Below are 25,059 nucleotides of genomic sequence, written 5' to 3' on the forward strand. Positions count from 1 at the left end.
TATTTTTTAAATCAAATATTAAATTATTTATCACAGTACATCATTTTATTACAATTGCAATAACGAGAAAACGAATGAGACAATTGCAAATAATTTGTCATTACTTGTGTTCTTGAACAACATGCTTCCGTCTTTCAGGAACAAATGGTACAGTTCCTGGTTTAGAATGAATGCGCCTGTTGGATTCCCTGTAAACAAACACAATATTAGAATAATCGAATAAATAATATACAAAGTTTATTTCTTTTTGATACGTACTTCTGTTTAATCTTCTGGCGAATTGTACGCATTTCGTCTCTGGCTTTGTAAATGTGTTCTGGAACTTGTCTGTGTCGAGCAATTCTCTTCACCTGAGGATGCGCAAGGAACTTTGCTTTCAATGCTTCATTGTAATTGAGACTTGCTCTTTCCCTAGGTTTCAACTGAAATAACATATTTCATTAATTATTATAACAATGGTTGCATATAAATTTTGTACTTATACAAAAACTAAGGCTTTACTTAATCGTCCTCAAAAATCAAATATAGATTATTGAGGATCTTTTGTTCAACAGCAGTATTTATACTGGTTTTAATACTGATCTCAATAATAAATTCTAATACATTCTTTCAAAATCATTGTTTAAAAGAAAATTATTTAGCTTAAATTGAAGGTCTTTACTAAATTTTCAAATAGCAATAGTTGTACACAGCTTAATATACTTTGTCAAAAAGTATACTCTAATATCTTCTTTTAAGATTATTATTCGAGAAAAAATTATTTAGCTTGATTTAGTCAAAGTATAGTAATTAAAGAGCCTATTAATAGGCTTCCAGTAGCTAAAGTATTAATGTGAAAAATAATTTGTTACACACCACACCCAGCTTTTCTGACGCATTAGCTTTCCAAATTCTAATGTTCATTTCATCGCTGCCAGTGACAATGTATTTGCTATCCAGAATCCACGCTACGCACGTTAATCTTTGCATCCGTTTCGTGTGGTATATTTCTCGAGAATGACCCTTGTCAGACTCAAAAATGCGGATCGATTTATCATAACTGCCAGACACAAATTCTTTTCCAGTTGGTGAATAATCAACGTCGATCACTGCCGACGCATGATCCCTATGTACATTTACTGGTATCCTCAAATTGCGTATATCGAAGGTATATAAACTGTAAGAGAAATATTAGTACCTTAGGTATCTTTAGATTTGCAATAATATAATGTTTTTTATAAACATTGTGACTTATTATTACAATAAAAACTATAATATAATTTTTCTAGACATACTTATAGTCTTCATTAGCACACGTGAAAGTTATAGCTTCCATAGGGTTCCAACATAATTTATTGGCCTTCAGCTTCATGGTTATCTTCCGTAGAGGGCCTGTTTCTCTAGTATCGTACAAGATGATACTACGGTCACTGGCACAAGTAGCTATGAAATGTTAAACATTTATAATTCTATAAAAAATATTCTCCTAACAGAGAAAGAAGTATTCATGATTTTTACCAAGTAAGTTTGACTGGACTGGATTGTATTTAATATCATTTAAACCATCAACACCCCATCTGAATGTCCTAATCGGTTCATTCCTCGTTTCTTCCCAAAGTTGACAAACTTCTCCACATGTTGCAAATATAGGTTTATATCGATGATGAGAAATTCCAGTAATTATAGTCTACAACATTTTGTAAATCTTAAATTCTGTATCTAAAACAAAGTAAATTTGTCTTGTTCCAGTCCTTTTAAACTTACTCTGCTGATAATTGTGTTTACAGGTTCCTCTTCAGCGCCAAATAATGGCTTTTCTGCTTTCCATAATTTAATGGTTTTGTCATCACCAGCAGTAATTATGTGGCTGCCATGTAAACCGTACACAATGCCCCTTACTATACCATCATGTGCTAGGAATGTACGTTCACAAGTTTGATGACCAAGATTCCATATTTTGACTTCCCCATCGAAAGCTCCACTGAGAATGGTAGTCAATTTTGTGGGGTGTTTGCAAAAGGTGGATATTCCATCCTTATGGCCTTCCAAATTTCCTACAAAAGGTTTTGCAAACATTTTCTGTAGTTTTACCGCATTTGTTGCCCTTGTATATTCTCTGGATGCTTCCAACGGATGCAAATCTGGATTATAGTTCCTAGGAACTAAACACATCATATATATATTTAATTATTATTAAGCACAGCAATGTGTTTAAGGTTAAATCTAACCTTAAACAAAAATCATAAATCTAACCCCTAAGGTTTAATCTAACCTTTATAAATATCACGTTTTGTTTCTCTTAAATAATGATCTGGATTTCTTGACAACACTTTCACTTTCATTTTGTCACAAAATAATAGGAATAATGTTAACGGAGATTTAATCGATCACGACGCATAAACACAAACCATGTGGTGGCGTTATTCATAGGTAAAATTTAAAAGTAGTCAGCATATCTGAAATACCGACACAGTTAAAATCACTGCTCTTTAGCGACCTCTACAATGCGTCTGTGTAACCAATTTTAATGTTTTACCGCCACAAAGAATGATGCTACATTGCAAATATTGTGAAGCAAATTATTCTTATAATCATTACTGTTATCGATTTTTTTTATTAATTCCGTACACAAATGCATTGGAACAAAATAAGAGGTAGATAATTAGGTACAAAATAAGAATAGATGTTGTAATTAAACTATTAGTTTATTTTTATATATGCGCGCCTTTTCTCTATTGATAAAATCATGCCGCTAACAAGTGGTGCAAACTTTTAGCAACTTTGGTAACTACATCACGCGATCTACATTATATACTATGTAGAATCTTACAAAATTTCGTGATAACGTTACGAAATTATGAAACTTCGTAAATTATGGAATTTGAAATCGAATTTTTTTATAGATATCATTCTAACATCAGTTTAGATTTGTAAACATCAGTAAACATCCAATTCTTATTGAGTGGAAAAGTAGCGTTAAAAATCAATTATCTTTTCGGCAAAACTATCGTTTTTATTTTCAAGATATTTCATATCATAGTTAAAATAAATTGTACGTTAGCATTGATTGTACTTATCTGTATATACGGATTAATTCAGAATAGTTAGCTAAAGAATAGCTACCGTGCACATGTAAGATTTTCGCAATAATAGACGTTCGTGAGGAAACGCGTGTATATATAAGAATGCGAGTGTCATGCCATAATTTAGTAGTACAGAGTAGTGGTCAGAGGAGGGACAATTATCAAAAATTTTCGAACATTAAATCATATAAAGTAAGTAGTCTCTTGCAGCATAGTTTACGTTGACATTCGGTTAGTCCACACGTGAATGGTCAGCATGCTTCAATTGTTGATTGTCACAGAACAGAGTTGATACGCCGTTGTTGTGAGACAGAAACGTCAATTGAAATCTACCATTCTAAATCTTGTCAGTCAAGGTCAATATGTAGCACATGAAACGAAACATGATTTTATTTAGATATTTTGTTATAAATGTATTTTATTTATAGACACATAACCTCTTAGAAACATGAGAGAGATTGTTTAAGATAAATTATAGTAGTTTATAAGGCTATGACTGTATTTTGAAATTAATATGAAACAATGACATTTCAAATAAAAAATATTAAAACTGACCGATGGGGAGTTGTTATATTTATCAAACAAGTTTAAATAATTAAAAATATAATAACTTAATTTTTCTGTTTGATGATATAAAAACAATATTTTAGTATACAAAAATATGTAATATTTAATAATAACGTATAATATTCGGTATATTTTGTTGAAATGTTAGAGCACTGAAGTCAAAAGTGAAACATACGGCATAACTACGTTTCTGTTCACAAAATAGATGATTTTTACAAAAATTTTGAAATCCTTATAGGATGCTCAGCATGAGACTTTTGAAGCAGTTCATAGTACCATCTAGACGAATAAACATTATGTCAGCAAAGAGAAATAAACCTCCAAGTACTGATCAAGTACCTAAGCCTGAAACTAGTACATCAGCATCTACAACAGTTAGTGGGCAAGCAACAGAATCAAATCCTGTCAATGATAATGTTCTAGGTATAATATAATTTATATACAGTGACTCACATGTATGTTCACATATTTCTGAAGTAAGAATGAACTTAAGAAATATAATGTAACATTTATTTGTTTATGTTAATTAACTTCTGTTCTAAAATTCTTTAGTGATCTATTTGTTATTTTTTTGACACAGAATTCAAAATTTTATATGCAATTCAAACAAATAAATGGAGCAGCTTACTATGAACAAATATTTGAATCACTGTAGATTGTGTGAAATAAATTGAATGAACAAAAAAAAAAAGAAATATTATTTTATTTACTTTAGGAACTAGTATGCATTATGTGTCCACTTTTGATAAATATGTGTTAGTATGGGTTAAAAAATATCCTAGTGTAGATCAAGTTCCAAGAATGGTGCCGTAAGTATAATCACAATGTATGGTATTGAATTATTATTATTTTGAATACGATTTATATTTTCTATTAGATGGAGTACTATGCAACACGCAAATACCACTGGAAGAATTCGTGTATGCAATATGATGATTGTTGTTACAATAATAGCTTTTATAACAGCTGTTATGTCAGGAAAAAAGGAAGCTGCAGGTGGAAGACATGTGTTCGGAGAAAGATTGCAATGGATTCAGGAACAAAAAATGAAGGGCATTGTTGAATCTGAAAAGAAAGCTGAAGCTGAAGCTTTGGCTAAGAAATAATAATAGAATGACAATCTAAAAAATTAATAGCAATATATTGAAATACTCCTTTCACCACTTTATTATTAAATATAGTTTATAACTTCACAGTATTGAGAAAGCAATATATATTGTATTGGACACTTAAGAAACTTTGGAGCATAGAATATGTATAAAATGTACATTGTATAATAATTTAAATTATTCAGAGTATATTTTGAAATAGATGTATATTGTTTAAAATTACTCTCTTGTTATTACTTAATAAAGATGCAAATAAAGAAGACACATGAATTAATTACATGTGTTATTTCTTTTACTTATATGTAATCCTTTGGTAAATGGGAACTAATACAAACAGTGCAATAGGTAAAACAATGATTTTAACAAATAACAAATGCAAGTAAATATCGTTACAAATGTATGAGCCATCTGTATTTATAAACAACATTTCTAATTACATTTCATTCCAATTTTTGTCTGGTTATAAGAAACCACAACCGTAAATGCAGTTGGTTCAATAACTATGTAAATATGGTATAGCTATGTAAATAATCAACCAATCTCAACAGTTTAATATGGAATCACCAGTATTATAATATTATAAGTTCGTACTAAATGGTTTATAAAAATTGCGACATCTTTCATAGTATATTTGAACTGTTCGCTTTTTCACAACTTCTTCCACATTCAGTTCCGACTGCAACAAGCGCATAGTACTTTGTTCTTTCCTTAATGTTTTAAGAAGCTCAGGAGTATTGTCACCACTGTCCCGTTGGTCTTTTAATTTTTTTACTTTCTCTTTTGTAGCATTTAAACATTTTGTGATAGCCTGTTCTCTTTTCATGTGCCCCGTATGAATTTGATCATATAAATCTTTACATGTTGCTGTTGGGTCAATTTGAGCTTTAAAAGATTCTGTTGGTATTGTTGTATTTAACATGTAAATAATTTTGTCATCGATCTGTCGCATTTTCTGCAATGCATCCTGAAACAAGACACAAAATTATATTACAATTATAAAATATACTTAAAAAATATTTTACTACAAACTAAATATTAAGAAAGAAAAGTGATAAAACGTAACAATTATTTCAATAAATAATTTTCATCATTTTTCTCTGCAATGTCTAAAATACTGTGTACGTGCAGTACGTGTAATTAAACAATCTTATATAAATATATATACACAATGCTATAATAATTGCATCTCTCTCACAAGTACATGTGATAATCTAACCTCATCAAGTGTTTTTCATATTACTATAATACAGGATACTATCAATTAAAATATCAAATTTAGATCCTTCGTCAATTAGTTCTCTAAGAATATTATCACTGAAAAATTTGCATGTCTATAAAATATTACATAAATTGCGGTATAACCTTAACTAAATCGAAAATACATCGTTGTGTATGTATTAAAAAGATACAAAATGTTATTGAAAAATATTGGTTTTATTAATATATTTAAAATTTATTAAATTCAGACTTAGTATCGTTTACATTATTTTCATTTATAATAATAATAATACCTGAAACTGTAAAAAGTCACCGCATTCTACACTCATGGCTGCCATATTTACTACCGGACTATCGTCCAATAATGCTTCCAACAGATAAACGTAACAAACAATGAATAATTAATAACAATTCGAATTAATCTTTTACAATTTTTATTAACGATTAATAACTGTTACGAGATATATTAGTCACGTATATTATTACTTTATGTAACTTTTATTCAATGTTTGATTGGTAGATACTATGATTACTGCTCCATAATTATTTTTAAATTATTTAATATTGAATAGAGTCTGTATGAATAATATATATTTACAGTTTTACGTAGTGAAATAGTTGTATTATTAATTGATTGAACGTGACTGTTAAAAGATTATAAAAAGGGCTGCATACAAATAGGAAAAATTAAATTGATCACTCTTAAAAATTGATTAAACAGAGACTTCATGAATAATCAAATTTATTGCCTTATTTAAATGCAAATTACAGTTCCGTTAATAAGTTCTAATTTAACTAATTGAAAATTACCTTTTGTGAATAAAGATTATCAATTAAAGTCTTTTGCAGCAACACCGCGATCGACGAAATCGCTTAAAAATATCGCAATGATTAAGTAATAGATGTAATAAAAAATTAAGTAATAGATGTAATAAAAAATCATAGTCATCAATTTTGCAGTTGATATATTTTATAACATCAAGAACAATGTAGAAAAATAGAAAATTTCTGAACGCTGCTCGGTTGTTTCAAAGTTTTTACAATTTTACTTGTAACCCTAAGTTTTGCAGATCTTTGGCCATGGAAGTCCTTATTTCTGTAGATAAAGTGACCAGAGGTCTTCGTGTTGGTCCAACTTCCATATTAGTTAATGTAGTCATTGCTACCTTCATGGTCTCCACCCAATTACCTGCAAATTCAAATTAAGATGATTATAATCTAGAATTTTCTACTGTACATGTTCAGTTTTCAAGCATCATTTTCATGTATTACCGTATTTCGATATAGTAATTGCAGCCTTCGATAACATATCTTGCAATTCCCTCGCTTTCACAATATTTCCTGCTTTCCATTGTGCAAGAATTTCCTGCGAAAGTTCAGGTAACATGTTGATGGTTGTTGCAATATACGAGTCCATTCCTTGCGCACAGCCTGCGTTCACTAACTGGGGACATGACAAATTATACAAGTTGTTATATTTATTTAATTACATCTTTCAGTTTTAATTACGACGATTTTTCATTTGAAAAATAAATGTGTAATTATATACATCGATGTGCAAATTTAAGATGAACTTTTAAAGTCTGAGAACAAGATGAAAAATATAGAAATAAACTAGAGTCGATAAAATCGTTTTAAAAAATGATTTGCATTGGAATCATAAAGGATGCAATGAACACTGCAGCTTGATGGTTTTCTTAATGGTATAGTAATAAACAGGTACCTGATCATTGCCGAGGAAGACTGTATATTTCTTGTTGGCAGCATTAAATGCTTGAATACCTTCGTCTAAGTTCGAACTTGTGAATTTTATTCCCACGAAATTCGGAATTCTGTCACCAAGGGATTCCAAAAATTGTCCCATGTGAACTGAAATGGTGATTTCAATCAGCACGTGGAAATACTTTACAATAATATAAATGAAAACAATATCGCCGCGGTGTGTTACGTTAATAATATTGATGTACTCGTTTAGGTTGCATGATTCCCCGTATGTTTAAAAATTAATGATCGATTACTACTCACTATTAACGTTTGTGAACATCGGAATATGATAGTAGAGAAGTGGCGTATTTGGTGCAGCTTTGCTCACCAATTCCAGATATTCCGTCAATTGACTGGTTGTTGTTGGTTTGAAATACAGCTCGGGCAGACATAATAAAGAGTCAACCTTGAGGCTTTCTGCATGCTTGGCCTTTAAATGAACATATCGATTTCACGTTTTGACTCTTCGATTGCAATAATTAGACTGCGGATGTTATGCGTTTGTGGCAAAATTGAGTAGTTGCAATTTAAAATAGCAGAAATTGAAAGAATTTAAGAGCAGCGACATATTACTCTCAATATATTAAAATGATTAAAGAAGGAAAGAATTATTTATATAGTTTGTGTTTCTTGCAACTGGACAATTTTTATTTGGCAGAAATATCCGCACTGTAATAATGGTAAGAGATGCATGAAAATTTAGTTTGGAAGTACAATTTCGTAAAAATAATTTCAATGCGATGATAGTGTAATTCAGTAACAATTTGTATGCAATTTGTTGTTATAGAGCAGTTTATAGAATACGTACAAGCTCTAAAACGTCTGGGAGAGTTGTACCCCCTACTTGGACCATCAGATGTTGTTTGGTGGTTTTTACAGCATTCGCCCAAGCTGTAGCTGTTGCCTTTCTTTCGGCTACTGTCAAGGACGTACCTTCTCCAGTGGTTCCATTTACTATTAGATCAAAATGACACGTAAATCGCGGTGTAATAATTAATAATTTTTTGGAGACGAAACAATATTTCCTACTTTTTAAAGAAACTCTGTATAATAGTTCTCTTGGTAAAATATTATTATGCTAACAAAATAGGTTCGCCGGATGACAAGTTAATTTTAATAATAATAATTAGACTGCAGATTTTGTTACTTTGAGATCAAAATAACTAGAAAAAATATGAAAGTGTGTATATTAGAAGAATTAAGAATTTCGTTATATTCTTTTTAAATTATTGAAATAATTCATAGAAGAAATAGATATTTACTTAACCTATGTTTAACATTATTTATTTAGTTTCTATTTTGCATGAAGGTCGTATAGGATGAATTTATACTATGAAGAAATAAGAAACTTGTTGTTTTTTTCTTCCTCAATTATTTTGTTCATATAGAATACAATTTTTAAATGTAGGAAAGTTGATAAATTAATGAATCAATTTAACATCTGGCAAGTTTGCCTTGGACCTTATAATTCTAGCATGTTTGTGTTTGGCGCAGATTTAGATTAAAATGGCGGCACCGTCCAGTTTAAATATTACGAAAGCATTTGCTTGACTAGGAATGAAACTCTGATAACGATTCGGAAATAATAGAAAGTGTAATTTTGACTTACCTAGGATTCCAGTGACATTCTTTTTAGCCAAAAATTCAGCATATTGTGGGATAACCGCCAAATTTAGAGTTCTTTGGCTGAAGCAAACGAAACAAAGTGTTAAAAAAATTTTTTGGAGATTGAGTAATAAAAAAAACAAACTGTAGAAAATTATATAAATAGCGATATTTTTAATTAATGTTGCAGTACTGATTTCTATATTTGGTAACTCCATATTTTGCATTAATTCTTGATAATTATTTAGGATCGTTTAAAGTTATTACCTGTCATTGTTAAAGGGTGTGAACACTGGGACCATAAGTCCTCTGAACGTAAATGCTGTTTTCTACAATAAAAAGATTATTCGTCATGCTAAAAGTACTATTCCAATTTCTCATAAATCGTAATTCAACATCAAATTACTTTTTTGATTAATAAATACAGTTTTAGTCAATGTAATATGAAAGCAGCATGCAAAATTAAAAGACGACAATACGTAACAGTAATTTGGTCAATTTCATACTTGATAATATTAAACGAAAAATATTTAAATTTATTGGCGAACGAAGCATTATTACAATTCCTTTATGAGTGAAAAAAATTAATATATTAAATATATTGAAATTTCAAAATTGTTGTACAATAAATTGTTCAATTAATTTCGGCGAAATATTACATACCGTCATGTTGGTTGTGCGTTCTGAACTCAAATGCGACGAATCAATTGGCATACTGCATTATAAGACTCACCGGAGAGGAATATTTTGTTCGGCTTTGATAAGATTGTACCTACTTCGTATCAATTATCACGTATCTCTTGTTTACTGTCTTTTAAAACTACTCTCGTACGTTTTATTTCAGTATGATAAATTCGTAATCAACGCATTTTCGTAACTGCAGTGTAATAATTATGCAAAACTAACGAGAGATATAATGTAAATATTATATAATTTTTTTGCAAATATGTAACTTACCTACAATCGATCACAGAGAAAAATTGTTAAAGCTATTCAAGTAATTGTACTTATTTTTCATTGAAGCATAATTTAAATGATGTAAAATCGAATTTCTTTAAAAATATCTAATGCACTTACAGCTTATCACAAGATATTTATAGCATGCATGTTGCTGGCTTAAAACGAGTCGTTATAGTAACAATAAATTTGATTTTTTTTGTAATACATCCATAGCAACTTGTTTACAAATTGTTATGCGTTCTTGTTATCAGTTTATTTTTCTGCATTCTACCAGAAGCTAATTATACCTGACGGGTAATAATATTTACAACAAAAGTGAATTGATCAGATATAAAGCAGTAAAAAATCCTTAAAAAATGATACAAATATCTGTAATGCTCCCTGTGCCTTGTAATTAGTGTAGATAATTTTTATTTAGCATAAATATCCACAGTCTGATAATAAAGCGACGATAGGATCAAGGTCAACAAATAAAAACCCTCAGGCTTATTTATAAAAATGCTTTTTATTATTATTTACATATAGCTTATCCTTCTCTTCAACAATGCCTGCAATGTATTTCACATAGTATCGTAGTGATCAATTATACATAAACTTCAAGATGACTGCATGCGTTTTTTTTTCTGTTAATGAGTATTACATACGCGTTCGCGTTCCTGGAGGCGAGAACGTAGACTACGATTAGAGTATACACAACAACGTCGAAGAGCATTCTACTTTAATGCATCTGCTACTCGTAGTACACAATGCCCTCCCACTCGATTCACCGTTCTTTTTTCTCATTTACATAAATTGCCACTTGAACTCAACGAAGTTCGAGCTATAGTTCGCGAAAAATCGTTGGAGTTCTATTAGTTGATGGCACGTTTATATATTTTTTCTTCAATCTCTTCGTATTTGTCGATACTGTCGAGACTCGATTATACTTAGCGAATATTATGCTAACTATTAATAGAACTTCCTGCCACTTTTAAAGAATGATTTTCATTTATAATCTACGATGGAATTGTTTAAACGTACACTTTTGCCATCTCAGCATTAACGTTATTAGAATAATTAATATTTCTTTTTCATACTTCGTACCTTGCGTGTTCTTCGCTGATAATTAATGCTCTAATTAGCTAATCGATTAGAGATCGTAATCGTCGAAATGAAAAGTGCGGCTGATTAAATTATTTCTGTCGCAATTAGCTGCTGGTCCCGTGAACGAAATACAATTAATTAACACGCAATCGAGCTTCTTCTTCTACGGTCAGATTAAAATGTTTGAAACAACGACTAATCATAAGTTCGTGAATTTTCAATTTATTTTTGTAGAAAATGATCGAACGAAATCGAATTGTATTCGGTACACAGCTGCGATTATTTTCGTTTCAAGCGTGGTCGCAGCCTCGCCAGACTATGCGATCTGTGCGATTACTTACTTCTAGATAAAGTCGGATCATTTATGTAATAACATTTAAGTGGTGACGTAACCGGATGACGAGGCAATTATCTATACAGCGTTGTTAGATGTCTAGGAACACGATCTACGCCACGAAAACCAAAATAGAAAGCGTACGTTTGTTTCCAAAAGTACAGAAAGTTGCATATTAAAGATATCGAATTCGTGTAATATAGAAAATACACGAAATAATTATTTCTCCAGCCACTGTATTAAAGTTACTTAGCGTACGAAAAACATGAAACAATACAAAAAGAAACAGTGGGAGCATCAACCCTTTTCACTCGAAGACACTTTAACTCGAAATTCAAAATAGCTTTTGTGATCTACAGCATTTCCATTTTATACGACTCTGTTAGTGCATTTTATGCACGCGAATCTGAGTCCCGTGACTCATACAACAGTCTTTTAAATATAAAGAGTTTTGGTAATTGAAATGTTATTTTGGAACGTGACGAAACAATTTCTAGCGCGTACTGTTCTTCTCGAGCGCAAAGAGTTAAAAGCTAATGAAAAAAGGGCAAACGTTCACGATAATCGTCAAATGAAAGTCAGAGAAGGAAATTTTAATGAAATAACGGGTGGTTTATTGGCATAATTACAAACGTTTCTAGGGAGTATATTAAATTATCGTTCGAACCTTAATTAAAGTGTGTAGGTAAGTACGTTCAGATAGAGTTGATGAAACAACACTGCGAACCAATTCGAGCTTCTCACACGTGTATGAAAAAATAGGTTTACGGCCTGTCTGCGTCTGTTCGCGAACGAAGGTTTACATCGTACAAAAGTGTTTCAAGTAATATTGAAGCAGTTCACTAGAGAAAAAAAACGGTCGTAGGACCGCTTTTCGGCGCTATTGTGAGAATGTTACCTTTCCCAGGCTGGTTATGCTAACTACTGTTCGGTGAATGCTTAACAAATCGACCGACTATACAATCAATGATTCGCAGAACTAAATAGTAGCAACTTACGATGCACCATAATAGCCGCCCGAAGAGAATGCAGTGGAAACGAACCACAATTTATTAAATCTGTCATGTATGTATAATATATATTACATAATATATAAATTATATATAATATATAATATATATGTATATATGTATATATATGTATATATATATGTATATATATATATATATATATATACACATATATATATAGATTCATGAATGTTAGGTGATACATATATATTAATATATGTATACTTTATCGTAAAACTCACACTTATGAAAAAGACATTTTATTAAATATTATTAGACAGATTAACAGCCGTGGCCGGGCCAGCCTGGCCATATGGCAGAAACGTTTTATTAAACTGTTCATTAACTTCTCATGTTATCAATAACGTTCTTGTCTTTCTTTGGCTTCGATTGCACGAAGGTGCACCGCAGAATTCATAACCGTTAAGAGTAACGTATTACCGGTTTTGATTCGACAACAATCGTCATTCTGTGAATTCCTGGGGAATAATCGAAGATATCATCACGGATTATTTTACGCATTCTGTTCTCATGTATAGGCGTTGGAAATATCTGGAACGAATTAATTTCGCGTGAAAAGCGTGCAGAATATGCGAAAGTTCATTTTAATGATGCTGTTAAATTGTATTGTATGTTAAATGATCACTTTGGCGGAACATAATTCACGTGGTCGACTGTTTTCGAATCATTCGGTACATTTAAGCCTATACATGCATCGATACACGTGTACTGTTCAGAGCCAGAAAGTTGGCTGGTGGGGGAAACACGCGTCTAGCTGTTCGCGGATCATTTTGTTACGTATTTAGTTCATGTGATAATTTCATTCAGTTAGATCATACAGTTGAAACTCTTAGAAAAAGTAAGTAAAGTAAAATTTTGTCGCCTCTACTATTAAATCGGTATAAAAATTATTGAACAGGTTTCATCAAAATATTATTCAACAATAAAGTTTTATTTATTAAAGGTCGGACTCGTAGCGAAAATGTGAACGAACGTGATTATGCCATTTGATTCTATCGATTGCAAAGAAAATACTACTTTTCTGGCTCTCATATTCGTTTTCAAGATAAATAAAAATTCATGACAAAGACACAATTTAAAAAATAATGCTATCTTCGTAATAGTTATTATAAAATGAGAAATTTATTAGTGCAATATCTAGTCAGATTTAAACGAAATAGATAAAAGAAATCGCACTCTAATTATGTCCTTTCTGTTAACTGAATATTTAATTTCCACGTGCAATAAATAGACAGCGAATTTTATGCATTTGTGACAAAATTGGCTAGTCATAATTTAAAATAGTATAAAGATCCAAGGAATTAAAAAATGTCAATTTATTATTTAATATTTTCAATCTATCGAAAGAATTAAAGAAAGAATGAACTTGCTATTTAGTCTTTATTTCTAGCAATTGCTGTAGACAATTTTTATTTTTCGTCTAGTAATAAAAGCAGTTTAAATAATCAAACGATCTCACTCTCAGAACTGACTATGAGACCACATGTCAAAGATACAGTCCATCCAGTCAATTTTCCAGCTCCATTCAGCACAATCGTATAGATCTACCGAGCATCGGAATTGTTCTAACTGCGCAAGACCGCAGTGGTGGTGGGCGGGGCCTACTGGACCTGGCGACCAATCCTTTGGTAAATATCCCCACTCCCAACGCCTAAGGAGGAACCTGATTGGACGGGGCGGGGTTTATATCGAAATCTCTTCGATTCCCCGCCCACAGGTTGTACCTAATGCTCGGTAGACCTGCGCAGGCCTAATCCCGCGCAATTATACATACACGAATGCAAATAGTTTATCCATTTAATTATTTGTTTAGATATTACGCGCACATATTTAATGTAACAGCTATCGAAGAACCACGGATATGTACAATATGGATATGCCCGATCAGTACATAGTATAACATAGTTATAGCATAATTCCTTTCGAGTGCGTTGGAACGCGTATCGTACATGTTCCTGATCGAAGGTTCGATTTGATCGCAAAGTTTCATCGATTCGGCCGACGGTCAATGTCGCACGAGAGCTCTCGCATGTTCAGACACAATCATGCTAATTTTCTCTATGCGAATAATCCCAACCATGTCGTGTCTCTGTGTATGTGTGTGTGTGTGCGCGTGCCTGCGTACGTCTGTTCTGTGACTGTTTTACGACCGTGTGTGTAGCATTGCCTGCATTGTCTGCAGTGAAACAAGCGAATCATCAGACGCGAATCATCATTTACAGTCGCGTTACCTTTTAAACACCCTATATATCTCGCGCGAAAGTTCTCACCGTGATCCGATGAAGTTTCGGTACGTAATTAGAAAGCGTCTAAAATATCCTCGTGTGATCAACGATTAATTAGCTCATCGATCGTGGCCTTTCGAAACCTCGTATCGAACATACTCCGGGGCCGCAGTTCGTTCCTTCGTTTTACCTCCTTCTTCGAACCTCGATAGTTCGTTTTTCCTCGATGAATTTTGTTCTCCCGTCGTCGTCGTCGATGAGAAGAAAATTAATACTGCATCGTACGCGTTTAAGTGGCTCCGTAGAGCTCGCTCGAGAAGTGTGCTTAATGAGAATGGTCCCAAAAGTTTTAAGAAGTACATAGAGGGTCGTTTCCCGTTTTGATGGAGTACAATGTAGGTTTTTCGTCTTACAAATAGGGTTTTTTCCAACAAACTTTTCGGAGCCCGTCGCTGGGAAGGATCTTTTCTCCAAAGCATAAGCGCCGTTACGGTAAATGGAATCGAGAGGAGGAAGAGAGAGAGAGAGAGAGAGAGAGAGAGAGAGAGAGAGAGAGAGAGAGAGAGAGCGTGAGAGAGAGAGAGAATGAGAGAGAAACAATCTTACGAAGTGGTCGCTGGTGCGTGAAAAACTGCGCCAATTAAACACATGTATTTCTAGCAGCTTCGTGGAACGTCGAGGCTCGGAACTTCTTTCTCGGACGCTTTTAATTGCGCATAGCGACGCTTGGATGCTTCTGAAAATGTTTCGTAACAAATATCCGTCTCGAGAACTGCCGCTTCCATGCAGTTTTTCTGTATGCTAAGAGAGAGAGAGAGAGAGAGAGAGAGAGAGAGAGAGAGAGAGAGAGAGAGAGAGAGAGAGAGAGAGAGAGAGAGAGAGAGAGAGAGAGACGTCCGTTGTAGTCGATGATATTCTCGATGCGGGGGTTTTCGCCGAGACCCAAGGAGCATCGAAATTAACCGTAACAATCTGTTATCGTTATTAGTAGCCATTGTTCGTCTATGTACATCACTATGTCCGTTCCTCTGCCCACATTCGTCACGAGATGTCACGCACAATTTCACTTTGTTCATCGAAATCAAGTCGTCAAACAAATTGTATTTACGAAAACTCGACGGAAACGGAAACGTTGCTGAACGACAGATGAAACTACAGAGCCCAGAGAAACGTTGTTTACATTTCAGTTTTTCTATAAAACGTAAGTACTTAAACTAATAGAAATGACGTCCAACAATTTTATTTTACAAAAACCCAAGCACTCGAAGGAACGGAAGCGTTGCTGAACAACAGGTGACATCGTCGAATCCAGAGAAACGTTCTGTACATTTCTGTTTATTTATAAAACGAAGGTACTTAAACCAGTAGAAATAAGGTCGAACAAATTTTCTTTACGAAATGTAAGCGTTCAAAGGAATATAAACGTCGTTGGGGAACAACGGATTTAATTAATAATGGCAAAAATTGTGACAAAAAAATGACATTTCATCGTTTCAATAAAACGTAAGTATTTAAAGGAACATAAATGTCGTTGACCAACAGATTTGATTACGAAACAGAGAAATGTATTGTTCGTTTCGTTTTTTTCTTTTTTTTTTTTTAACAAAATGTAATTGTCCGAAGGAACATAAATGTCGTGGTACAACTGATTACCGAACAGAAAGCTGTCATGTACATCGTTTTAATAAAACCTAAATGATCAAAGGAAATAAATGTCGTGGAACAATAGAGTCAATTATCAAACGCAAAACTGTCATGTACATTTCATCGTTTTAATAAAGTGTAAATCTTCAAAGGAACATAAACATCGTGGAACAACAGATTCAATTACCAAACACAAAAATCTTATGTACACATGATCGTTTTAATAAAATGTAAGTACTCAAAGGAACATAAGGGTCGCCGAACAATAAATTATTAAATACAGAAATATTGTACAGAAATTGTTGCAAGTATACGTGTGTTTGTTATACATGTATGTATTTATACACTCGAAATTTCATTGTTTTATACACGTTCGTGCGGTGGCCGCTCGATAAGTGGTCGGCTGACCCCGCCTCTCTGATCATAGGGAACGCCCTTCCCCGGCACGCATGCGCAGGCTGCCGAGCGCGGCACCCGCAGCCCCGAACTCGCTCGCTTGTCGAGCGGCCACGATAATAACATTGAAAAGAATGGTTAAAACCTCTTGCTCGCCTCCGTAAACGAAGAAAATTGGCGCGCCTGAACCTGATTTTCCGTTACATTTTATTTATAAATCTAGCGATGCTGTAAAATGATATTTGTACCGGATATGATGGAAGATGCACTCGCAAAGTCTCTCGTTCGTCGAACCTAATAAAATCGGCAATAGAAAAGCTTCGAGATGGTTCAGAAATGAAACTCCGTGTAACAGAACCTCGACTTTCGAGCGCATCTTGTTTGTACAGGTCCAGCAGGTCGCCGGCTCGCATACTTTCATTCGATTATCCGGGATCGCGACCTGCGATTCGAGATATGTCGTCGAGTCATCGCTTATCGTATAGTCGAAGTAACGGGGGATAGTTATACTAAGGAAGTGGTGTCCAAAAATATATTAGGGTGCTCAGCGGCGCCACGAAGTTCTCCAAAGAAATTATCATGTGTTCTCTGGTCGCGTCACCGCGGCGCTCTGCCCCGGGAACTGTAAGAATTATGTTCTCGATATCGTTCCTCTATTTGTTTCCTTATACCCTATGATAACTCTGTCGCCAAGCACATCGATCAAGCGAAAAATCGGTTCCTGCGAAAGTCGAAGCGGTTAGGTTCGTTCTCGGGGTCGCAGTGTCGCCGAGCCGCTGCCAGAGGAAGATCACGTGTACGAGTACATACTTTGAAATTGTCAGTCGTGGCTCATCGAAAGTATAAAACACGTTATTAGAATATGCTAGCGAATGGAAGACGAAGGGCAACGTGTTCGTGGCGTCTCCGGCCCGCGGTAGAAAGACTTCGTATTATATTCTCCGCTAGTATTTGCGCCTATACATAGAATTATACAGTGAGAAAAAGTTAGGCTGGAGGCCTCGGTTAGTATACCGAAACCGAGTGACATTATCGTATTTCGCGTACCGCTGAAGCAATTGGAATGACGCTCGAAAAATGGAAAACGACCGACGCTCCTTGGTCTCTCGTGTTTTACAATTAGTGTTTGCCTGCGCTTCTTAACAGTCCGGGGTAAGGGGGCAACGATTGTAAAAGGAACATTGATCTACTGCTTTTTTCTTTTTTACTCGCCTCAGTATCAACAATATATAATAAATATGATTTGCAACCAAGGGAGCGCAAGACGCTTGAGTCGCCATCTTGATCATTTTTCTGCGCCGACTGCACCGCGAATTGTGCAAGATGCACTGTTCAACATTTTCTTTAACTTGGACTTTTGTGCTCTGACTTGTGCTATTTCGAATTTCTTTGTTGCCTGCGTTGTTCAGCATTTTTTGTGAAACTTAGATTGTTTCAATTTTTTATTTTTCTATCACTGCTTTGGCTTCTGTTTGTTTCAAGATGATTAAAATAGCACGATTGATATCTTTGAAGTTGACGGTAGACTGTAGATATTTATGCACAAATTTTTGTTTTTGTTGTCTGATTGAAATCAAATAGAAAATTTTATCAAATAGTCTTTGGAGTTGAAAATAATATAAAGTTTGCATCGAATGTTCTGAATACTCAAAATTCACTTTTGTTAGACTGCAAACTTTTTGGTTTCATTATTTGTTTTATTCAACATTTTTTAAAGTAACGGATAAAATAAAAATTGTAATGCATGTTATACACGCATATTTTTCACAGTATTACGGTTAGACTGCGAAGTTTTATCCAAATTGCTATATTCATAAACAATTTTATTGAGAAAAGTATTCATAGGGGGGCAATCTTGTTCATTAAAAGATTTTTTCTAATAAAATAAAAACATTATCAATTCTTTAAATAATATTTTTACGTTACAAAAGTATAATACTTCTCATCTTCTGCTTTAGAAACTTTCATAAGCCATAAATGTATAAAAATTCTCAATCGAATTGCCTTCTAATGCTTTCTCGTAATAGCGATTATCATTCTATCCTTTTTAGTTTCATTTTTGTTTATCGACACTGAACAATAATCTTTAGTTTACCAAACTAATGCGTAAGATATAATAACAATAAAGCGACATGTATAACTTATATAAGGATTTATATATATATATATAACTTAAAATCGTACTTAAATATCAGAAAAAGTATCGTTTAACTAACACAAAACTCGTAAAAGTTGATCACAAGGAAATAATAAAAAGCGTCCCGTAAGGAGACAAAATATATTCGATTTTTATATCGACTAGAATTCTATAATCCTCGTTAAAGATAATAGATAGCCTCGAACAACTAAGTCACAAGATTCATAAAAATTCATCACAAGGAAAAAGTTCTACGAAGCAGCAAAATAAAATCGACCTTTTCACAAAATACTGAACAGTGCAGTTCACTGCACTCATCTCAGCACCTGTAACACCTGCGGTGTGGGTGGGGTGTTAATCACTGCAGAAGTAGTTCACACAAGCGTCAAACGTTTCCTCGTAAGTAGCAAGACTCCACGCGCATTAAGAACTCTCGTCAATCGCATATTTGGGTGTATATATGTATATAATACATATATAATACATAATATATGATATATATGTACTATATAATATAATATATAATATATATGTAATATATAATATAATATATAATATGTATATATTATATAATATATATGATATAATATAATATGATATAATATCTATTATGTATATAATAGTAACAGAGAAGACGATGTGAATATGTACAAACATTGCCCGCACTGCATTCTCGTAACAATGAAATAATGCGAAAACAGATCTCCGTGGTGATTAAGAACGTCGTCGACTATCGTTTAACTTTTCTTCACTATGCTATTGGCCATTAGCTGGGGATCGACAAAATTCATAGTAGTCTCCGGGCTACTGGCGAAGACTATGCCGCGCGAACGTTTAGGATAGAAACTCACGTAACCGCTCAAGAAAACAGCTCACCCTCGGCCTCGACTCGCATCCAGGCATAATGATCGCTACTTACAATTAGAACGGTAGAATTGGCGGGCTACTCAAACGACGAATACAGCGAAGGTAGCTCATCGACGATCTTGAGCGGTTAAATGATCGTGTGACACTCTTGATTGCGACCACCATTTTTATCGTGAGCGAACGAGAGCGGTTCCCTTGACTAGCATGATCGTTCTATGCGCGACCGTGTGCCGGCGGCATGGAAATAATACTGTTTTTCGTTCCTCTTCTCTTTTTCGTTTTTCTCTCATTTATGTAGCAAAGACTGTAACTAGTTCACTTGCCTCTGAGAACTTTGTTCTACTTTGAGTCGCACCTACGAAATCATTGGATACATCTCGGTTCGATATATCGATGATAGAGCTTGACTAGACGTCTTCGGTTGCCGTTCGAATCGTTCGCGATCGAACCACGGATCGTTGCTCGATCTCGGTTTTCTTTATTGTTTACCTAGACGCGATAATTCTGCCTTTGGCTTCCTCTCTACGCGCCGGAAGGGAGGTCTAACCGATCAGGTATCGATCAGGTATCATAGAAAATCATTTTGATGCGAGAAAATTAAAGTATGGAAGAGTAGTGTGTTCCGTCATTTGTGTGTTGTCGAAACCGTGTTGCTTTTTTCTCGTTCTTTATTATCTTTGAAAAAATCAACGGAGAATCGTGCAGTCTACTTTTTGTCACGAAAACATTTTTAGGAGAACAACACATCTTTGTAATTGTACAGTAGATGAGAACAGAGGTTATAGTTATTGTCTGTGAAAGAAGATGATCAAGTATCAAGCATAGGGTCCGAAACTGTTTAATAATCCGTTAGAATAAATGCGGACGAACGAAGATCATTTAGTTTTTTGAAAAATAAAGAATTTTTTTATATATTTGTGAACATATTAATTTTCTGAAATCAAATCGAATGAAATAGTGCGGAGATATATGCAACTGAAAATCTTCAAAAAATTTCCATTTCTTGATTTCTTGACGGTTCAGAGTGTAAATCGGTTTGCTCGAAGATCAAGTAAACTGCATGATGACTATGCAAGTAAGTACAGATACTAGAAAACGCCGACTGAATAAAAGAGAACGTCCACGGATGAGTCAGGTACTCAAAGTGCAAGCGTTAATAACTCGAGGGGGTAAGTAAATGCTTATAAAAAAGAATCAGGTCCCGGTGTAAGTTACATCGACATTGGAAATTGATATAATGGCTCCGCCATCGAAATGAACTTTAGACTAGTATGTTACTCCTCTTTATTCAACGAAGCCTCGTTCGCGATGCCACGGCGATATAGAATTTCTGTTTCTCTTTCTTTCCATTTCTTTTCTTTTCTTTTCATTTTTTTGTTGCTTTTGGTATAGTTTAAGTACAATGTATCCGTTAAATGTAAATATATATACACATATTAAAATATATAGTTTAGATTAAAAATATGTACACGCGTATACAAAAATATGGAAAACAGGATTATGTCGATCTAGAAACCCAACGAACTAATCGATTGAAACTGAATTGCTGCGATTTAAAATGTACACATCTGAGTATTTATTCGGGAGATGCTTGGGAAGCGCCGAATTCGGTAGCCCTATTTCTTCTCGGAGGAACTAAATTTTCGCGGAGATCGTCGTTCGTTAAAATGACTAGAAAAAACTATGTCGGTTACAGAATTTAATGTGACGGCGACGCTTGCTGTGTTGCCGAACTCGCTTGTCGGCCGCGACTAAACAATCGAAATTATGCCGATTTTGTACGGAGACGCTTGTGCGGTCGTTTAACCCTGCTACGATCGACAATGCGATTATATATTTCACGTATCGATCCACGCTTGTGTCGACTATTCTAAGTTGTAGATGCTCACATTTTTACGTATATTGTTGCGGACTTTTGTGCAAACCTCGATTTTCTAAAACATAGAACGGAACCGTTTAACGTTTTGCAATTTTTCTATTTGACGACCTTACAGGCAGTCACAAAGATTTTCTAGAGAATCGAAGATTCTTTTTCAGAAGAATCTTTTTCAAAGATTCTAGAATTCTGGAATTTTGAGCAAATTTGTAATTTCACCGACGAATTGACATTAATAGAGCATTTTTCTACTTGCCGCTACTTACAATGAATCAAGCATAAGATTCAACGTATTGAAGTTTGTCTAATGTCGTGTTTGATCGATTTTTAAACATTTTCTTTTACTGTCTATAGGTTACTGTATTAATGTTTAACATTTCTTTATAAATGGTACAACTTTACGAACGAATTACAAAATGCCTCACGAAATTCGTCTTAAAGCATTCAGATACAAACCCGATCTTTCTATCGTACTAACAGTATCTGCGGTATATTAAAATTATTTCACAGATACAAACGGGTCAATGAATTCTCATTTGCTCCAGACTTTGCAATTTCGTTTGTCCCTTGCTGCAAAACTTCTACGAATCAATAAAACAGAACAATAAGTACTTCAAATTGCACTTCTACACATTCCAACGTCTACTCTAAATAGAAGAATGAAATATTGATACTTTTAAGTACAATATTTGCCTCTTACACGAAAACAATGAGAAACAATGTAACTACTTTACATTTATTGCAACGAGCGTTATTTATAGAAAATCTGTATAAAACTGACAAAAGAGACACGGTTATAGACACCATTGTTCCTAATTAATTTCCTATTCAACACTCCTTAATGAACCCTTTCCACAGCCGATCACCAAAATCCCAAAGAACCTGGACTTGCGATGGAGCCCAACAGGATCGTAGCAGGGTTAACCAGAAATCCAGCGTTGCCCAATTAAACCAATAAAATCCCCGCGAGTACAATCGCTCGAATGTAGCTCAATGTTCGAGGATCCTTACAAATACTACGTCCAATCAAACTCCGTCCGGATCCATCATACTACTCGTTTAAACCGGTTCGCCTTCCTGCAATCTGCATGTTCGAGTACCGTCGAGTACGATTAGGCGTCTGTTTAGTCAACAGTTTTATCACTGCTGCTCGTAGACACGAGGCTGTTCGAAAGATAGAGAGTGATAGAGATAGAGATCTAAAGAAAGAGAGAGAGAGAGAGGTAGGGAGAGATAGAGAGAGAAAGAGAGAGAGAGAGAGAGTGAAAGAGAGAGAGAGAGAGAGAGAGAGCGATCATCGTGATTCGCGTCGAGTGTATCGCAGTTAGCGGGTTCACTAGTTCGAGAGAGTTAGCCTCCGTCTTCCGAAATGCAACGGTCTAGGGTGGAACTTACGACTCATTCCTCCGAGTGGCGAAGATCGATGAAATCGACGTCGCCCGGGACTGCCACTATGACTTCCAGACCCTTAGCTTCCTCAGCGAGAGTTTCTTCAGGTGAAGAGCGGCGTTCAGGATGTCGGACTCGCGGGTGTCCTCGCCATCAGAGTGCACCTCTCTCCTGCGTCCAGGAGTCAGCAGCCGATGTCTGGCTCCTCTGGACGTAGGATCGGAGAGTGCCTCTGAAACCGGCGCCTTCTCTTTGCTAGAGCCCGGCAAAGAGACGGATCTGCCAACGCCGAAGCCCTTGCTGATCCTGTCCAAGGTGGCCGGGAGCAAATGACGCCTAGGAATCACCTGCTCCCGCTCCCTCAAGATGAATCTGCCGAGCGTCTTCCAGAACGCTTGCGTGCTGTACACGTTCTCGTCGTCCCGCAGGACCCTCAGCTGCCGATTGCCGCTGCCAACAGCTCCGGTGCCTCCCCACTCAAGCTCCTCCACCAGGGCGAACTTCATCGGGTCCTCCATCCGCCTGGCTTTGACCAACGCCTGTGCCAGGACGTCCTGAGCCGAACTGCTCACTCGGACCCGCAGGATGGCGTACGGAATGTCGGGCGAGACGTTGTAGATGCAGACCAAAAAGGTGTCCGTCTCGTCCCATATGTGCGTGGACGTGTCCCTGTCCGAGTCCAGCTTCGGGTGACCTGCTGTGCTTCTGATAGACGCTAGCCAGGCTCTAGTGCTCGGGTCGTCGCCGACTCTCTTGAACAAGAATCGACCCTCACCCTTCCACAGAGCTTCCGCTTGAAGCGGGCGCTCCGTCGGGTCCAGGACTCTCTGGGTAGGTAGCTCCTCTTTCTCCTTCTTCTCCCAGCCCCGGGAGACTTCCTCCACCAAGATGTACTCGTCGACTCTGTCCGCAGGTATCCCGGCCTTCTGCAGCGCCTGCACCATCACCTCTTGCGTCGTACTGTCCTGGGTGACTTTTAGAATGGTATACGGCTCGTTCGGCACCACGTGGAACACCTTCAGGAAGAACATCCTCCGCTTCAAGGTCACGCCGCCCAGGCCGGGATCCACCGTGGTCAGTTTCTCCGGTTCCTTCCCTGTCAAAGATCGCTTCGATGGCTCCTTGTGGTCGCGACAGCAGGTATTGTAGTCCAGGCTCTCCTCTTCCAAGCGCGAATAGATGAACAGCGTGGACAGGGCTAATGGCTTGTTCTTGCAGGATCGGAGTCGCACGTGCCTGTACCCGGGCCGCAAGCACTTCAGGGGGATGACTTTCTGCGCGATCAGATGGTGCGAGCTTGCTTCGACGATGCCGAAACGCAGGAACGCCAGGTCCTTGAACATCACTTGGAAGCAGAACCGCTCGTTCCAGATGGGATTCAACGCGTTATTCTGTATCACTTTGGTCTTGTGCTTCGCGCAGTCGCTCGGTATCCCGACTAACTCGATCTCCACGTAGGTGCTCGCCACGAAGTTCGTTGGGGATACGTACTGGCCGGAGACTATTGACAGGGTCAGGTGTGCCGAGTGCAGGCCGTCGAACTCCTTATCCCAGGGGTTGAAACGTCTGCAAATTGACGGAGCATTTTTGTAGATAGACAGTACTTGCTGATCGAACTATTTGATCAGACTGTTCTTGACTAAAATGATTTCATAATTTGTTTTAAAAAATGTGATGGGTTTCTTAAGATTGTAATCGAAGTTAACGGAGCATTTTTCAGAAAGATGTAGTCAGCGCTTGAAGATCATAGGAAGCTAGTGCCCTTTGGCTGGAGTTTATTTATCCCAGCTGC

The 25,059-nt window shown here is 35.6% G+C and overlaps 5 protein-coding genes across 7 annotated transcripts in view; 1 reads left to right on the top strand and 4 right to left on the bottom strand.

The window, feature by feature from the left end:
- Window positions 1–23: 23 nt before the first annotated feature.
- LOC117220517 (DDB1- and CUL4-associated factor 13) lies at window positions 24–2,426 on the bottom strand. The gene is made up of 7 exons (XM_033470536.2): window positions 2,252–2,426; window positions 1,744–2,141; window positions 1,498–1,666; window positions 1,275–1,422; window positions 856–1,156; window positions 259–422; window positions 24–188 (listed from the first exon to the last, which is right to left on the bottom strand). Exons 1-7 carry the CDS (start codon window positions 2,319–2,321, stop codon window positions 101–103), a joined length of 1,338 nt encoding a protein of 445 aa, XP_033326427.2. The 5' UTR covers window positions 2,322–2,426; the 3' UTR covers window positions 24–100.
- Window positions 2,427–3,071: 645 nt separating this feature from the next.
- Window positions 3,072–5,012, top strand: LOC117220612 (uncharacterized). Of its 2 annotated transcripts, none has more exons than XM_076518720.1 (4): window positions 3,072–3,254; window positions 3,868–4,052; window positions 4,345–4,438; window positions 4,507–5,012. In XM_076518720.1, exons 2-4 carry the CDS (start codon window positions 3,869–3,871, stop codon window positions 4,733–4,735), a joined length of 507 nt encoding a protein of 168 aa, XP_076374835.1. In that variant the 5' UTR covers window positions 3,072–3,254; window position 3,868; the 3' UTR covers window positions 4,736–5,012. The 2 variants fall into 2 exon arrangements, with proteins under 2 accessions (XP_076374835.1, XP_033326624.2); XM_033470733.2 differs by lacking the exon at window positions 3,072–3,254 and adding an exon at window positions 3,277–3,418.
- Window positions 5,013–5,122: 110 nt separating this feature from the next.
- On the bottom strand, window positions 5,123–6,370 carry Ccdc58 (Coiled-coil domain-containing 58). Its single transcript, XM_033470736.2, has 2 exons — window positions 6,250–6,370; window positions 5,123–5,702 (listed from the first exon to the last, which is right to left on the bottom strand). The coding sequence occupies exons 1-2, from the start codon at window positions 6,292–6,294 to the stop codon at window positions 5,316–5,318; spliced, it is 432 nt and encodes a 143-aa protein (XP_033326627.2). The 5' UTR covers window positions 6,295–6,370; the 3' UTR covers window positions 5,123–5,315.
- Window positions 6,371–6,904: 534 nt separating this feature from the next.
- LOC117220527 (N-acetylneuraminate lyase) lies at window positions 6,905–10,080 on the bottom strand. Its single transcript, XM_033470551.2, has 8 exons — window positions 9,989–10,080; window positions 9,593–9,654; window positions 9,330–9,406; window positions 8,529–8,674; window positions 7,982–8,150; window positions 7,680–7,825; window positions 7,229–7,400; window positions 6,905–7,145 (listed from the first exon to the last, which is right to left on the bottom strand). The coding sequence occupies exons 1-8, from the start codon at window positions 10,037–10,039 to the stop codon at window positions 6,994–6,996; spliced, it is 975 nt and encodes a 324-aa protein (XP_033326442.1). The 5' UTR covers window positions 10,040–10,080; the 3' UTR covers window positions 6,905–6,993.
- A 2,213-nt stretch (window positions 10,081–12,293) lies between these two features.
- LOC117220675 (1-phosphatidylinositol 4,5-bisphosphate phosphodiesterase epsilon-1) overlaps window positions 12,294–25,059 on the bottom strand; it is a 72,831-nt gene continuing 60,065 nt past the window's right edge. For both annotated transcript variants that reach the window (XM_076518721.1, XM_033470884.2), the window contains exon 16: window positions 12,294–24,833. In XM_076518721.1, coding sequence (XP_076374836.1) covers window positions 23,330–24,833 — 1,504 coding nt within the window. In that variant the 3' untranslated portion in view covers window positions 12,294–23,329. The remainder of the gene's footprint in view (window positions 24,834–25,059) is intronic.

Source organism: Megalopta genalis, chromosome 2 (genome assembly GCF_051020955.1).
Source record: "Megalopta genalis isolate 19385.01 chromosome 2, iyMegGena1_principal, whole genome shotgun sequence".
NCBI classification, from domain to species: Eukaryota; Metazoa; Arthropoda; class Insecta; order Hymenoptera; family Halictidae; genus Megalopta; species Megalopta genalis.

Excerpts from the sequence above, each read along its gene's own strand:
- LOC117220517 (XM_033470536.2), bottom strand. The coding sequence starts at position 2,321 with ATGAAAGTGAAAGTGTTGTCAAGAAATCCAGATCATTATTTAAGAGAA. Across the intron at positions 1,157-1,274 it reads TGTGCTAATGAAGACTATAA|TTTATATACCTTCGATATAC; the intron begins GTATGTCTAGAA and ends TTTCTCTTACAG. Across the intron at positions 189-258 it reads CGCCAGAAGATTAAACAGAA|GGAATCCAACAGGCGCATTC; the intron begins GTACGTATCAAA and ends GTTTGTTTACAG.
- LOC117220612 (XM_076518720.1), top strand. The coding sequence starts at position 3,869 with ATGCTCAGCATGAGACTTTTGAAGCAGTTCATAGTACCATCTAGACGA. Across the intron at positions 4,053-4,344 it reads TGTCAATGATAATGTTCTAG|GAACTAGTATGCATTATGTG; the intron begins GTATAATATAAT and ends TATTTACTTTAG. Across the intron at positions 4,439-4,506 it reads CAAGTTCCAAGAATGGTGCC|ATGGAGTACTATGCAACACG; the intron begins GTAAGTATAATC and ends ATTTTCTATTAG.
- Ccdc58 (XM_033470736.2), bottom strand. The coding sequence starts at position 6,294 with ATGGCAGCCATGAGTGTAGAATGCGGTGACTTTTTACAGTTTCAG. Across the intron at positions 5,703-6,249 it reads GTGACTTTTTACAGTTTCAG|GATGCATTGCAGAAAATGCG; the intron begins GTATTATTATTA and ends GTCTTGTTTCAG.
- LOC117220527 (XM_033470551.2), bottom strand. The coding sequence starts at position 10,039 with ATGCCAATTGATTCGTCGCATTTGAGTTCAGAACGCACAACCAACATG. Across the intron at positions 9,407-9,592 it reads ACACCCTTTAACAATGACAG|CCAAAGAACTCTAAATTTGG; the intron begins GTAATAACTTTA and ends CGTTTGCTTCAG. Across the intron at positions 8,151-8,528 it reads TCCCAGACGTTTTAGAGCTT|GCCAAGCATGCAGAAAGCCT; the intron begins GTACGTATTCTA and ends GTTCATTTAAAG.